Below are 17774 nucleotides of genomic sequence, written 5' to 3'. Positions count from 1 at the left end.
AAATCAACTGGAGAAACCTCGCTTCGTTATTTTAGCCTTTCAACCTCAACGAAAAAATGAACCGGGCACTATCGTAAGCAGATTTGATCACTGTAACATTATCAATGTAAAACTATTTCTCAATTCACAATTCTATCCATATGGAAATCTTAATCTAAATATTAAACAAAATAAATATGCAGTATTTTACTATATGTACTCTAATTTTCGGAGCTCTTATTACGGAAAAGAAAATGAACTGTTGCTTAATAAAAAAGATTTCATCGAGAAATTACCGTAAATCGTGATAGATTATCTATCACGAGTCTGAAACGAGAGAAGATTTTCCTGACAACACTGCTGCCTATAGTTTAATTCTACATGATAGAATTATACAGTATAATCCAATCAACGGTGATGTTAAGAAATTAGTTTAAGTTCTACTAACATAAATTTATTGTATAAAAAAATAAATAGTAAGGACATTATAAAAAAGGTCTTTTTTAATCAAATTATTTCTAAATAATTTGAAAATATAAACATAAGTGTTGTTTACTATGATACAACAAATTTTTTAATATATTTTTACCAGAGACAGTTAGCAGTCTCCAACCCTTCAGCTAGAGCACCAGTAGCGCCTCAAAGGCATTGACGGCCGCACGGGAAACCGTATCCTCTCTGCTAGAGGGTAGCATCCCCTATCCATCTCCAACCTAATCTATCTATAAATTCTACTGATAAAAAAACTAGGCTCTCTAGTACCTAGGTAACGTACATATATGCTTAAGTATAGAACCTAGTTCTTAGAGACAAATCTATCCTGAAACATATATGCACATCATCAAGCTACGCTGAATCAGATTGAGAGAGAGAGAAAGAGACAGAGCAGAACAAGAGAGCACGCGCTCCCCACCTCCGCGTGCTTCCAAGCCATCTGGAGCTATAACTATAGAGAGCGTGCGCACCCCGCCACCACCACGCACTAGGGCCCTATGCCAAATATGTCGTATACACACTGAAAACTGTAGAAGATACATATCGCAGTGGCTCCAATGGTAGAGCGCTGGCCTGTGGACCCAGAGAATGCTGGTTTAACTCCCCGACGCGTCAGTTCATTTTTGAACAAGAAAAAAAAATTGTAGCTCAGCCAAATACGTAACCAAGCGTTCTTTCTATGTTCATTATTTAATTGAACAATTAAAATTATAATTAAAATGAAATCACCTGGAATCACCAATGCCCTTGGAGAGGTTATTACACCTGCTCTATGCAAACCTTCTTCCAAACATCCAAATTCAGCTGCGTCGGAGCGAGTTGACGTTGATACGCGAGTTTAACAGGAGGGCGACCGAAGTACAAAACACCTTATCTTACGGTCGTTATCGACGTATATTAGCGGATCCTAACTCGACGATCTTCCCTTAGCACGCCTACCAGCCGAGCAAAAGGACGGCTGGTAACAAATCCCAAACCACTGCAGTGGCTAGTGAAGGGAAGGTGCATGCGAAGAAGGAGGGAGATTCGCAGCGCGGACAGGGCGTGGAGAAACCTGCAAGGAGGCCTACCGAGCAAGCGACGGTATCGGCTACGCAAACTTCCACTTCTGATAAGAAGATGGAGGAGCGTCTGGAGGGCATTGAGCGGATTTTGCGCAAATTGGTCAAAGAAAGGCAAGACAGCCCTCCAGAACAGCCTAAAAGCCAATGGCATGGGGAAAGGAAGAATTCTCCTTCTGCCAGGTTTCCTGGCGAGCGGCGAGAAGGACAGAGGCGGAAGATCGACTTCACCAAGCCTCTCCAGTGTTCCGCTTGTGGCAAACTGGGTTTCAGCCGTAAATTCTGCCCAGACTACAAGGAGAGTGAAGAGAAGAGGTCATCGTTACGCCTCCAGTAAATTCGACCTCTCGCTGCGGATCGTTGACTGGAAAGAGCAAGTTATCGGCGACCCTGGTATCCAAACAGGTCCTGGTAGGACATTAAAGGAGCCCAGGACCTAGCGGTACATCGGAGCAGAAGATGATCGAGCCCGATGCCAGCCCTCGGCAGAATAGGGGAGTGGTCATCCTGGAAGGACCAGTTGGCCACATACAAGTTATGAAGGAGGGGGAAAACTCGATAGATATGAGGATCGAGCAACCCGAAGACCTTAAAGATTCGGGCCCGTCCACACAAAAATCTCCCTTGCCGAAAGAATCCACGAGTGGAAGCAAGCCTATAGTTGTAGCATCAGTGGAAGGGAAGAAACCGCTAAAAAGCGCGACGAATGGAGGAAAGGATGCGACTCATGGATATGACCCAGAGGATGAGACCAGGTGGTGGTTGCGGGTAGACATAGGTGACTTTAAGATTAGAGCACTCTATGATACCGGCGCCTCATCCACGGTCATGGATCAGTTAGGGCTGAGATTGGCATCGGAGATGGGACTCGGACTAAATGTGACCAGGGTGGGCGATGCAAGGCCCGCCGACGGACGCCCATGCCTCATAATTGGTCATGTGATGTTCCCATTCAAGGTAGGGGGAATCACAAGTAAAATTAGAGTCGCCATTACGCCACTGCTCACAGATGACTGCTACGTAGGCACGAACTTTATAAAGGAGATTCGCGCAGTTTTGGATCCCGATAAGGATGAATTATGGCTGAAGGACGCTCAGGTAAAAGTACCTATGGAAGTGGCTGGAATTGATAGTACGGCATTTCTCACACCGGTAGGACTGTGGAAGGCTACGGAAACACAGCTTGAGGAAATAAAAAACCTTGTCAGAAGATTGATTCCTGATAGAGTGACCTCCATCAGGCTTTAGACTGTGCCATGGGGGTTGAGCACGAAATAGATGTTGGAGGTGCTCGACCCATCAAACAGAAGTACTACCCAGTTTCTAACAGGGTGCGAGAGGAAATGCACGCGCTGGTCAAGGATATGCTGGAAAAAGATGTAATCGAAACAGCGTCCAGCGGATGGTCAAGTCCAGTGGTAATAGTAAAGAAGGCTGATAGAAAGTATACAAGGTGTGTTCAAAAAGTAAGGTGACTTTGTATTTTTAAGAAAAAATATTTATTTATTTATCAATATTTATGTTGTCCACTTCAAAGTCATCCCCCTCAGATACAATACACTTATGTCAACGGTTTTTCCAATCCTCAAAGCACTTCTCACAAGCACTTTTCGGTATAGCCTTGAGCTCTTCCAGCGATGCAGTCTTTATCTCTTCAATCGTTGCAAATTTCCGTCCTTTCATAGGTCTCTTTAGTTTTGGGAACAAGAAAAAGTCACGTGGGGCCAAATCCGGTGAATATGGTGACTGAGGCATGATTGTGGTGTTGTTTTTGGCCAAAAAATCTCTCACAAGCAAAGATGAGTGAGCAGGGGCATTATCGTGATGCAAAAGCCATGAATTGTTTTTCCACAATTCTGGGCGCTTTCTTCGTATTGCTTCTCGCAAACGGCGCATAACTTCAAGATAATACTGTTTATTGACCGTACGTCCATATGGTAAGAACTCCTGATGCACCACGCCATGGTAATCGAAGAAAACAGTAAGCAAAACTTTGACATTTGATCGAACTTGGCGTGCTTTTTTCGGTCTTGGCTCATCTGGGCTCTTTCATTGGGACGATTGGACTTTGGTTTCGATATCATAACCATATACCTATGATTCGTCACCAGTTATGACCCTTTTGAGTAAATCTGGGTCGTCGTTAACGTCATTCAATAGTTCTTGAGCGATGCCCATGCGACGGTTCTTTTGGTCAAAATTTAGCAATTTCGGAACAAACTTCGCTGACACACGTCTCATGCCCAAAACCTTAGAAAAAATTTCATGGCACGAGCCAAGCGATACACCAACATCCTCAGCAACTTCTCTGATAGTGATTCGACGATTTTCCACAACAATTTTCTTCACTGCTTAAACGTTTTCATCAGTTGTTGACGTGCTTGGGCGTCCAGAGCGAGGCTCGTCATTGGCATCTTCCTGGCCATCTTGGAAGAGTTTGTACCACTTGTAAACATTTTTTTTACTCAGAACAGTTTCACCGTATGCCACCGTCAACATTTCAAGTGTTTCGGAGCACTTTATTTTATTTTTTACACAAAATTTGATGCAAATCCTTTGATCCATATTTTTCTATAGCAAGAAATCGCCGAGCACGCAAAACACTTATAACCTTTACGCCTCTCACAACCAAACAAAAAATGCTATACACTTGAAACTTGGTACAGATGTTCGGGAAGAGTGTACCAACATAACAAAACAAAAAAATCGATAATCGAAAGTACGTTGCCCGTGAAATTTGAAAAGTCACCTTACTTTTTGAACACACCTCGTAGGTTTTGCGTGAATTACCAAAAGGTAAACGCAATCACCAAACCTGATGCCTATCCTTTACCATATATGAACGACATCCTAAGACGGATAAGGGATGCAAAATTCATATCCACGCTGGACTTGAGTAGTGCGTACCATCAAATTCCCCTAAAGGAAGAATCGCGTCCGATACCAGCGTTTACAGTATCTGGGTTGGGGCACTTTCAATTTAAGAGAATGCCCTTCTGACTGTCATACGCAAGAGTGACCTTCCAGAGGTTGATGGACAAGTTGATAGGCCCGGATATGGATCCATTCGCTTTTGCTTACTTCAAATAATAGTAATAGTGGTATAATAGTAATAGTGGGTAATAGACGATGTAATAGTGGTATCGTCGTCATTCGAGGCGCATAAGCTGCACCTAGAAATGGTATTAAAGAGAATTCTAGGTGCGGGCCTAGCCTACAACAAAGCCACAAGCCACTTCTGCAAGATGGAAGTCAGGTACTTGGGAGTTCTTGTAAACCAGGGCGGAGTAAGACCAGATTCCGATAAGATAAAACCGATACTAGAGTATCCAACACCCCGGACTGTCAAACAGGTGAAGCGATTCATGGGAATGACGTCGTGGTATAGACGTTTTATACCCAACTTTGCCATGATCGTTGAACCTATAACAGTGACAGTGGGATCGGGACAGTCCTCACGCAAGATGTCGATGGAGAAGAGCGTGTGATCGAATACGCCAGCCGGTCACTCAACAGCGCTGAAAGGAATTATACGGTTTCTGAGAAAGAGTGCTTGGTAGTGGTATGCGCTATTGGAAAGTTCCGGCCGTACATTGAAGGGCATAACTTCAGGGTCATCACTGATCATAGTTGCCTGAAATGGTACCACAGTATGAGAAATGCCACGGGAAGACTAGCGCGGTGGGCGCTAGCATTGCAAGGCAATATCTTCGATATTGAATATCGAAGAGGGGATCTCAATGTGGTGCCGGACGCATTGTCTAGGGCCTATGAGGAGAAGGGGATTGAAGTAAGTGCGGTAAATAGTCGGCCAGAGACCACTGAGCCTGGTATTTGCAACAATACCAGGAAGTATGCCAAGATCCACACTCACACCCTACTTGGAAGGTAGTGGGGGGGGAGGCTGTATCATTATCAGCCTGGTGAGGACGGTGAAGGGTCCATCGACAACGATGAAGCGTGGAAGCTTGCGGTGCCTAGGGAGAAAAGGCACCAGGTGCTCCAGGAGGTCCATGATGCTCCTACGGCAGGGCATCAAGGACGAGAGTGTACGTTCTCCAGGCCTAGGAGCTTGTACTACTAGCCTAAAATGTACGATCAGGTCAGCAGTGCAAGGTGGAACGAAGGGCACCTTGTGGGCTGATGGGTCGTAGACAAGTATCACGACCCTGGCAGGTGGTGGCCGATGATATCACTGGCCCATTTTCCAAAAGCTCTCGATGTTTTGAGTACGTCTTAGTGTTTGTAGACTTATTTACTCGCTGGGTAGAGTGTGTTGCGATATGCAAAATCAATGGGAGGACAATTGCAAGGGAATTACATGAGAGGCATTTCACTAGATTTGGCGTGCCAGAGGTATTTTTGTCGGATAATGGAACCGAGTTCAAGAATCAGGAAGTCGATTCATATCTCTAGATGAACGGCATCCAGCCCGCCTTGACTCCCGTGTATCATCCCCGAGCAAATCCCACAGAGCGAGTAAATAGGACGTTCAAAACCATGATCACGTCGTATGTGAACCGTGATCATAAGAGCTGGGACGAACACCTGTCAAAGTTCAACTTCGCGTTGAACTCGGCAACTCGTAGCGCCACTGGATATAGTCCTGCGATGCTCATCTTTGGGCGTTAGGCGGTACCTCCTTCTACGTTCAAAAGATCCCAAGATCAGCAGGCTGTTTCCTCTCTTGAGGGTTTCAAAGATGCCGTTTTGAGAGCCTCATATTGAAATTATGCAATTCTAATACCAGATTTGGATTCAGAAACCTCAAAAATAGTTGTATACCAAATTTGGTCCACATCAAATACAAATTATGAATGTTATTCAAATATGTATATAAATATTTTAACTTTCACAGGTGAATATCTCGGAAACAAGCTCAGAAAGATAAAAATGCAAAGCAACTTTAAAAAGTGCAAACCAGGAAACTGCCTAAAATATGCTAGAAAGTGTGAAAGTAAGTGTACCAGAGATTCATTAATCTTTTACGAAATATCATTTGAACGTAGAATTTTATGCTGAATTTGAATTTCCAGTCAAAGATACAGGTTTCAATTGAAAACGCAACATTGACCTTGAAATGACCCGGGGGGGGGGGGGTTATTGGGCAGTTTATCCATACTCCACACATGTAGCTTTATTTGAACGTAAATTTGATATGGAACCCAAATCCGTGATAGAAAATAGGGGTTTCGATTGAACAAACAACACTGACCTGGAAATAACCTGCTGGGGGGGGGGGGGGGGGGGGGATCCCACACATATTACATGATCTAAACGTAGAATTTCACGAGGAATCCGAATCCATGGTCTAAAATAGGGGTTCCTATTCAAAAACAACATTGACCTTAAAATGACCTTGACGGATCGCGTTCACGATCAAATCCAAGTTCATGCAACACATGGCCCCCTCGATCCTGAACAACTTTCATATGAATCATTTTTTAGCTTTCCGGGCTTGTTTCCGAGATATTCAACTGTGAATGTTAAAATGGGACACCCTGTATATCATTCATTGCTAGTTTAGGCACCACTTTTTTTGGACCGTAACGTTTCATTCTTATAAATATAAGATGATCTACATTATATGATCTACATAAATAATTCGGACTTTAAGATATATTGAAAATCGCGTTTCCGAGAGTAAGCAAGAAGTTGACACGTAAAAGTACTTTGTGCTTTGATATTGTTACAACAATCGAATAACGAACATAGTGTTATCCACGTAGTTTGCTGCTTCGATCGGCCGTTTGAAATATAACTAAGTACTGTTGTATCTATGGAGGAAAAGCCCGATAGCGCCGCAACAAATACTTAGTTCAATTTTTAGGCAATATTAATTTTTAAAGAGGAGATAATCTAAGACTGTTTTTTTCTCATAAGAGAGAGAGAGAGAGAGTCTTATGAGTTGAGCACTTAGATTATCATATAGGAAAGGAATAGCAGGCTAACCACTGAATAATGAAATTCGATATCAGGAAATAGCTGAGTCTTTATTTCAAACAGTGCTCGCGCTGCTAGGCAAGGCAGGCTTAGGTTAATCTGTCGAAAGGTTAAGCTCTCACTGGATACAGCGCACCTAGGTTAATCTATTTCGAGTTTAAGGTTTACTCATCTACTTAGATCTCGTAGGTAACAGCGCATATATTTTTACTTATGTTGGTGTCAATAAAATATAACTTTTAAATAACCAGAAGATAATATTTAAGGCAATTTTAGGTTAGAAAATCTGAATAAGTTTAGGTTATAGAAGAATTGTGTCATGGAATTCGTATTAAACCACCAAGAAAATGTAACAGTTCACATTATTACAAGACTGTAACGAAATAAAAAAATAATAAACTTCAATTAGCGATATCTCTGAAAAAAAAAAAAAAATTTTTCAAAAATTAAAAAAGTGGTTTGAAGGGTAAGAGTGATACTTTCAAAAAACTGAACCCGTTTTTAAGAAAAACAATTAATTCGTAATGTAATATAAATTAAAACATTACAAAAAATCGGTGCTTTTTTCACTTTTAGGTTAGGATATCTCAAAAACCTGACATGATAGAAAAATTCTGAAGCGAGATTCAGATTCAGCGTATCAAAAACCTCCGGGACATGTTATTAATATTCTTGCAATAAACGAAACTACTTATTTTACAGACTTGTGTTATCTATCTTGAGATTTTTAAGGACACTGATTACGAATAGAGTCAGATCTTGAAAATTCAGAATAACAAATCCAATATGGAGATCAAACATTTAAGATTTCATGAAATTTCAACTAACAATATATATTCATATATTTTCGGGATTTTTCATTGCATATTTCAAATAAGATTTCACAAATTCAAGATGATGAATCCAATATGGTTGACGAAAAATGTCATATTTGGCAAAATGGGAACTAAAAATTCGTTTTATAGGTGTTTGGGGTCACTGGTAACAAATATGTTAAATTCTATAAATACCATTTATAAAGTTCCACTATGCATTGGAACAAAAAATAACTGCCACGAGGTATACTATAAAAAATTAAGAATGAAAATTACCTCTAGATAGATAAAATGATCATCAAAATTATAAAAATGTAGAAATTACTCATATATACATATAAGTATAAGAAAAAGTACATCAAAAAATGAAAAAAATAAAAAAAGGTAAAAAAACTCAAAAGAGGAGGGTGTTTCATAATGTGTTTCAAAAACGTCAATTAAAATGATAAAAACTGGCCCCAAAAACGCAGTCAAAAGAATTCGTTGTGCATATTTACCAATTTCAACATTTTCTGTTGGCCATATTGGATCCACCAGTTTAATTTATAATATCAGACTTCATTTTCTTTATCTGTAATCTCGAAAACCTTCAAATAGTAAGTTATGGTGATGACCAAATTATCGTACGAATTGTGTGACTGAAGGGTTAAAGCGGCGACACATTTCAAAAATAGAGCATTCACAAATATTCTTGAAAATAAAACACCTTTTGAAACTTTATTTAAAAACAAATCGTATATTAGCAATTTGTGATTGTATGGTAGCAAAGTTTATATAAGAGTACCAGAAATAAAAAGAAATACAAAATGTAATAAAAAAACTGACATACAAATTTTATTAGGATATCATCATTTTGGATATAGAGGTTCACTAAATAATAAAATAGTAAAAACTAGATATGTCAAAGAAATTGAAAATAATGAAAACTTGATTAGTTTCTAGGATGATGAAAATTTCAATGATAATAAACAAAACTATGTATCAGACAAAAGTAAATAAATCGTAGACAATTGCAAAAAAGTAAAAAAGTAAATGATGATAAACGGAAAGTTGTAAGATCCGATTGAGACAAAAAACCCGATAAGCATAATGCAGAGCATATAAATTCAAATTATATTTATGTAAATGTAGTAAACGCATATAGTCACTGGATTTATGTGTAACTTATGAAGAAGCGATTATTAGTAACAATAATGATTTATAGAAAGAGGCTTTGACCAGAGAAAAGAATTATTTTATAAAAAATGAAACATGTAAATTAATCGAGAAGGCTACAAATTAAAAAAATACTATATGTAAATCGGATTTTCACAATTAAATCTAATAATCGAAAAAAGCAAAACTTATGTTAAGAGGCTTTCAACAAGTTAACGTACTAGAAGAGTTATATTCATTAATAGCTCGAATTCTAATCTTAACATTATTATTGTCTTATTGTTGTTAATATGAATTAATGCTTGTGCAGATGGTCGTTGAAATAGCTTATTATTAAATGATTTTGTTAAATCAGAAGTATTTATGAAATACTTAATAAGCTATAATGATGAAATAGATAAGGTCTATAAATCAGATAAAGTATAAACTGTATAATTTTAAATGAGTTTATTGCGAATATTATTAGCAATTGAAAGAATGAATTACTATGCATACAAAATTCCGAATGAAATAAAAATTATGTAACGAAATGCACTATGGAAAATGAGAATTTGAATTATTGATAACTGTTTTTATAAAGTTATAAACAACTTGGTATAAGAACTTTATTTGAACGATTTACTATTGATTGAAAAGCAAATAAGCCTTGAACTTAAATGAAAATTACAATGACTCATGAAAAACTATAATTATTTCAGTTCAATAATTTATAACTATTAAATTTTCTTTGTTTAATATATAATCCAATTGTTACTGCTATCATTGACATAAAATTTCGAAGAAACTAACAAATTTAACTTATAATCAGATGAAAATTGTGTTTGCAAGGTATAAATTATTAATCAGACATTTACTATATTGTGTACTTTTAAAATGTATTTCAAATCTTGCAAATCTGAATTCTTAAAAATTTGGAATTTCGATAGTGGGACGAAATGTGTGTACCCATCTGATGTACGAGTATAAATAGGCCTACTTGCACCGCAAGGAACAGCACTCTTAATCCAACCTTGTGCGTAACGCGAGCAGCGAACCGATTTTAATAAATGGTCGGAATTTTCTTCGACCTTTATTTAAATTTTGTTTACTGTCATGCTTAGAGATTTTCTTTCTATTTTTGAACACTGGATAGGCGTCTCCAGAGAAATATATCCCTCTGAGAAAAAGATTCTATAAGTATTACTCTTAAAACTATTTAATTTGTTAATTTATTGAAATTCTTTAGAAGATCTAAGATTTCTCATGACGGCGAATTAATACCCTGATTCTGTTGTGGTCAATATGTTTTTTAGTGAGAGAAATTCGTAGATATACAGCCTACTATAATTAGAAATTGCTACAATTTGTTAAAAATTTGAGTAATTTCCAATTATTAGTTCAAAGTTGTCAACTGTAAAGGATAATGCAAATTACTTAATACGATGCTATTGAGGCCATTTCCTTCATAGTAGTTTACTAATATTTCGTTATCATATGTCCTACAATAACGAATCTTTATCTTAGTTTAAATAATAATTAGGATAGCGTTTTGTTGATAGGTTATTACTGTAGTATAATGCTCATTTCATTTTAATGATTTTACATTAATTATAAGCGAATTTTTATAATAACTAATTCAAATTCTCATTTACAATAACGCGAGCGAATATTTTTAACAGAAATCTGAATTAATAAATTAATAGTACATATTTCATATCTATAAAAGTTGACTAATTACACTTGCTACAAGAAAAGTAATATACTTATTTAGTAATAAATATCAAATATAATTATGAACAAAACAAAATGAAACTTGACCAAAGCAATTATATCAAATTATTGGCTAGAAAATATAATATTGTAAATGCGAAACTATATTGTACATACCAATAAAATAAAATTTCAGTCTAGAACTTACACAGCTAGCGTCAAGTAATTTAAAATATAGAAAATTAATTAGGATATTATAAGTACAGGAACAGCCCGATGTCAAAATTTTTGTGGCTGTCTTGCTAATACAGGAAGTTCCCGTGAGGGCTCCTCATTCGGATCTTAGGAGGCAAATCATCTATCATGTTTCGCAACGAACACAAGAGCCTACTGAAGCACCGCATGATAGCATATGACTATATTATATAGAAGATAAACTAAATATTTTTGTTTCGGAATTGTTCAGTGTTGCATTTAGTCAAATTTTATATATGTTAATTAAAATATAATTTTTTTAATGAATAAAAAACTAGAGCGTAACAATAATTTACATTTAAATAGAGTTAGGAAAAGTAGAATTTTTTTTAATTAGTAGAAAGTTATGATACTGTTTAGACAGCTCTCCATAGCAATTTTAAATTTGAATATTTATGCTATTATTTTTTACAGGGGATACAGGTTTACGAATGTAACGGCATAAAAGTGATGACTATAATAAAAAATGTTGATAAAGTTTTACACAATGTCAATGATTAGGATGGTAGTAAAAACACGCGAGTAAAAAGTAAAGTAAACAACTAAAATGATTCAACAGACAAAAATAAATTTTTTTTTTATGTTTCTGAGTTAATGTAATTTATTATTGCATAGAACAAATGAAAATTAAAAAATAAGTTACAATTGTCATTTTAATAAATTATAACAAAATAATGTATTCCTAGAAGGTGGTAATAGAGCGGCTGCGCGAGAACTTCATCTGTGCCGTGAAGCATTCCCGACCTATACTTTTTAGTTTTGCTGCACGAGGGGCATATAAGGCTAATATAACACCTTATTCCATTTTTGCGCTCGTGTCACTAAGATATTTACTCAAGAAGAGTAACTATCAGTTATAGCATAAATTATTATTTAAGTAAATTTCAAAATGATTTTTATGAAACTCACTATAAATATGTATTAAGAATTACAAAATATTTATACTTCGAAATTCTCAAATTTACTTTAAACGAAAAATTTTAAATTAACTTACAAAAGGAATACAAATGCTGATGTTATGGATTGTTTTGTTGACGCTGACTGGGTTGGAAATATTAATGACAGGAAATCTACGATTAGAATTGTAATAAGAATCTTTGGTAACGTCGTTTATTGGAAATTCATAAAACACGGTAGCGTTATTAAATCAACAGCTGTTGAATATGTAGCTTTATCAGAGTCAGTTAATGAAGTTAAAATTGTAAACAATTTATTGAAAGATTCAAAAGTAAATATTGATAAAAAGATTAATATTTATGAAGATAATTCTGGAGCAATTACAATTTCTTAATTCGAAAATTTGACAAAGAACTCAAAATATATAAAAATATATCACCACTTTATAAACGAAGGTTATGAACAAAAAATTATAAACATTGCAAAAATTAAATCAGCAAAAATTACTGATATTTTAACAAAAGCTCTAGGATGAAACAAATTTGAAAAAATCAGAACAGAATTGCCAATTGTATAATAAGCTGTATGATATAAGTTTAAAAAGGTCTGTAAAAATAAGAGGTAAATTTATGTCAAATAATTTAAAACCAAAGGAATGTGATACATGGTATAGAACATGAACAGTGCTAAATTACCGAATCGTAAGTCAGCAGACATTGTATATAAAAGAAACGACGCGAAGATACTATACTGTAAATGATTATGTTGCTGAAATGATGTAATAACTTCCAAAAAATAAACAGTCCTATTTACATATTTAATCTATAAATGTTTCCCATATTTCAACATGCATACTAATCCTTCATGAATCTAAGATTTTTGGTCCTGATGTGATTTTAAATACAAATAAAAAACAAATTAATTCATTAGTCATAGACAAAAAAATATATGAAAATCCAAAATTGATACAAACAATTTTTTTAAATTAGTTGTTTTATTTAGTATACCAAATGTTAAAAAAGGTTTTCAGTTTCCTCTACGAATCCGTAATGCGCTTGTTAAAATTCTATTTGTATAAAGTATTATCAATTTCATATTTCATTTTTATAGTTAACTTTCAAATATTTTAAGCATTTATCAGCTTCTCTGTCTATTTTAAAAATGCATCAACTTGTAGAAACAAATTATTACTATAATTCAAATCTACAATTAATTAGCTTAGAAAGTCTTGACATACATTTATTAATGTTGTATAATATATGAAACTGTATAAAAGTGTAAAAACGTATGGTCAAAATCATATTTATCACAGTTTGACACATTTATACACGGAAAATTTTCCACTTGGTTAAGATGCAACTTATAGATTAATTACATTCCTGCCCCTAACAAAACAATTGAATTTTTGCCACCTTTTACATATGGATAAATACAATGATAAATATACATTATTTATATTCTATTCATAATTTTGAAATTAACTAGCTTTTGCAGTTTTGCTATAAAAAGAAAATTATTCAGCAGTAATAATAATAATCAATGAACGAAGATTCTTAAAATAAAAATTATGTTCTCTAATTTTATTAAGATAATTGGTTTCTTTTCATATTTTTAAAAATTAAATATAAATATAATATTAACTTTTTCAAAAATATAAATTTTTTTCATTTGCACAAAATTTATTTTATCTATACTATACATTTCTTAAGATGTAATGTTTATGTTGCATGATATATAAAAAATTTATATAAAACAAATAGTTTAGCTAGTTTCATACAATCTCCAGGTAAAATAATTAAAAAAATTTTTAATATTACCATGGAATATGCAATGTAAGCATAACTTTTTTATTTTATACTTTATAACTAGTTGAATCTTTAAAGTCATGTTTTCAAAACAAACCTGCTTTTTAACTTCCAGTATTTTATAAATGCCATTCATGGTTTACTCATTAGGATGGAGTTTGAACAGAATATAAAATTATCCGATCAAATCAAATAATCAATTAGAACAAAATTACATGAAAATTTAAATATGGGCACTTAATCGATAGAGAAAAAAGAAAATAAAATTTAAATTTTACAAAACAATTAAAAATACTTGAGTGTTAAAAATATTGCACCTTCTTCATAATGCCTGTCTTCCGTTTTGAAAAAGTAGTATATCTTCTCAGCTTATTATCAATATATTCCATCTTAATCTTGACTCTTCCTTTAGTTTTCTTACCATTAGAGGGAGGTGATTTTTTTGACAGGGCAATATTATTGTAAGATTCCTCACAGTTATCATTTACACAATCTCTTGATATAAGAGATGAAGATATTAGTTGACGAGTTTCATTTGGACCATCATTATAACACATATCATTAGAAGTTCTTTTCAACCCTCGTTGTACACTGATTACGGTATTATTAGTAGAGATTAAATTAATATTTTCAGTACTCAGTGATCCAGAAGTATCAGTTCCATCACTTGTAACTATACTGTTACTAACACCTGGATGGCTTTGTAATTGAGAAGTAGATTGTCGACTATAAATTTCAGAAACTGTATTATCGCTACCCATTATATTTATGTTATAGCCAAGGGTTTCATATCGAGTGTCTCTTGTATCAGTAGAATCATCCATTACGTTAAGAATAACATCTAACTATCTTATCTTGGCCTAAGCCCCTCTCATCTTTGAGAAATAATTATTAATTATTTTACCAACAATGGGTGCCAACCGCTTGAAAGTATTATGGAATGGTTAACTGACTGTCAACTGTTAAACATTACGTTTCAAAAAATCGATTAAAGAAATTCCCTTGTTATACTATATTGGTTGTTGAATTGTAAACTTAGAACCCACGTGGCCAACTGAGAAAGACATGCGATAACGATGCAACATACACAAGCGGTTTCCGCAGACTGAAGTATCTCACTGTTAGTAGTGTAGCAGTGGTGTTTTACCAATACTCTTCCCCCGCCCTCTCGACGGACCTTTCTTTTTTCCTGTGGTACCAATAAATTTTACATTAAAAGTGGGAAGACAATTAGAATAAATATAAACACATTTCTCTAATATTGTTAATAAACTCATCAAGATCACTGTTAGACTCGTGAAATATAAAATACTTTAATTTTTCCAGTGTACACATATTTCATGGGTTATGTTACTGTTTACTCTCTTCCATTGCCGGTCGACAGCTCTACGAACACATGTTCATCCCTTCTACTTCTACTACGCGTGCAACATCCAAACCCGTTCCTTTCATTAGCAAAATAAATATCGACAATACTGATAATTTCTTTTTCAAGTATAAGTTTTGAATATATTTTTCAAATATTTTTTTAAATACCGTTCGAATTATTCATTTTTTAAAAACTTGTTTTGAAATACCAAGAGCGTAGTCACATGAGCTGCTGTGCGGAAGCTTTGTATGGATGCCATATTTAGAAGTAGACCCTTCCATATTAGGCAAGCTTTACCATATAAGGTAATCAAGAACGGCCCATCTTACCTTTTTAAAATCAACACTTTACGCGCTATACATAAATTGACAGAATAAAATGCACACGTATAGTTTTATAAAGAACTATTTTTTATTTGAATGAGTTAAAATGAAATATAAAATTATAACATGCATACTTGAATTAATGATAAAATAAAAGAAAATTCAAATTACTCTTCATAATTTCTATAATAGTTCGACTTGTAATTAAATTTGTATGTGATAATGATAAACATTATGTGATGATAAAAATTATGCGAATTGATTCTTGATTTGTTACGTGATGCATGTCATATAGTTTATAATTTACATGACATATTCTAAATTGTCGATCTACTACTTAAGTATTTATTTGAAATGATCTTAGAAAACCTATTATATTAAAATATTTTCTTGAACTAAAATAATATAAAATATTCACAGCTAATTAAATGATATATTGTTAGCAATCATTTAATTATTTTCAACTTTTTTCGATATTTTGTAGGAATTTAACAACTAAATCTATGTAACTAGTAACGAGTAAAGTATCTTTATAAATGTGATTATAATGAACAAATTCAGCCAACAAGAATTGTTTCTAAAATGTTATCAAAATATTTTCTGGAAACATTGCAATTTTTCCGGCAACCGTCAAGAATCTTGCAACAATAAATGTCCATGTACGCCTTTGTTTGAAGTTAAATATTGCCAAAATTTTGAAACCAGTTTTCTGAATTTTATCACAATGTTGTTATAACATATATTTAAAAACCTTCTGGCAATATTTAGGCAAGGTTTCTAAAACAGTACAAAGTTAAATACTGACCACAACAGATTTGTTTTATCAATTTTTTAACGACGTTTTATCAACGTTTCCAAAAATGTTTCCACAATATTTTCGTTTGCTGAAATAAATTTTTTGTAATGTTTTAGAAAAGTTGCTTAAATATTGCCAAAAGACTTTCAAATATGTTGTATCAACATTGTGACAACATTTAGAAAATTACTTTCAGCAATATTTTCGCAACATTTGGCTTCAAACAAAAGAGGACACTCGAACGTTTCGAAAACATTGCTGCATCATTTTTTATAGTTACCGGAAAAATTGCGCGATCTTTCTAAAGAAATGTTTTGGCAACATTTTGGAAACAATTCTTTATGCTGGAAAATGACGCTTTCATACATTAAATCTATTAAGAAATGAACTTTATACTCAGGTCTATAATTGAAACATCTTTTATTTTTAATAAAAGCTAGAGTTTCTGCACAAACTGTGTACAATATATAAATGTACAAGTACAATAACCGTATTATCGCTTATACAAAATTTATACGAAATTTGTACAAATTTTGTTAGAAAAATTTTACGAATATTTTAAATATATTCGTATCAATATGCACCTGTTCAAAGCTATAAATATTATAAGAACTTTTATACTAATTTAGTAAAAAATTTACACGAAATAGAGACATATTCAAAATGGATTTCCACATTAATATTTAATTATATTCACTTGAATATCTATGATGTGGATTCGTATGGATTCGATATCATGATAAATTAGACAAAAGCTTAGATCAGACTTAAGTTAAGAAATTGCGTATGTAGCATTAGAACTTCTTCAATTTTTTGCACAAGTCCTTGCAGTAGGTGTGTTCTCGATTAATAAAATTATTATATATGATTATACTTTGCTAAGAATTAATTCATGTAAGAGATTATGATTAAAAATTTTTCGATAATATAAATTGCTATTCCCGAGAAACACCAAGCCTTTTTTAAAAGGTTTTAAAACCATTTTCTAGAAAACAAAAAAAAACATTTTCAATTTACGTTCAAAAAACATATGTAAACCGTTCAGGAAATAGCTTATATATCTGCTAATTTTTTATTCCTCCAATTATTTTTATTTTAAAAGTGTTTAAAAAACGTTTTAAAAAATTTGAAAAACGTTTTTTTTCAAATAAAATTAAGAGTTTAGGAGTTTCAAGGGTATGATAAACGTATT

General features: G+C 33.8%; 1 protein-coding gene across 3 annotated transcripts in view; it reads right to left on the bottom strand.

Annotated features, from left to right (window-relative positions):
- LOC131673793 (serum response factor homolog) overlaps positions 1-15428 on the bottom strand; it is a 275341-nt gene extending 259913 nt beyond the window's left edge. For all 3 annotated transcript variants that reach the window (XM_058952097.1, XM_058952088.1, XM_058952081.1), the window contains exon 1: positions 14412-15428. In XM_058952097.1, the coding sequence (XP_058808080.1) occupies positions 14412-14918 (507 nt within the window). In that variant the 5' untranslated portion in view covers positions 14919-15428. The remainder of the gene's footprint in view (positions 1-14411) is intronic.
- Between the last annotated feature and the right edge of the window lie 2346 nt (positions 15429-17774).

This window comes from Phymastichus coffea, unplaced genomic scaffold (assembly GCF_024137745.1).
Source record: "Phymastichus coffea isolate CEN01 unplaced genomic scaffold, Cenicafe_Pcof_1.1 PCOF00014, whole genome shotgun sequence".
NCBI lineage: Eukaryota > Metazoa > Arthropoda > Insecta > Hymenoptera > Eulophidae > Phymastichus > Phymastichus coffea.
The sequence above is the reverse complement of the archived record's forward strand: the minus strand, read 5'-3'. Positions and strand labels throughout refer to the sequence as shown.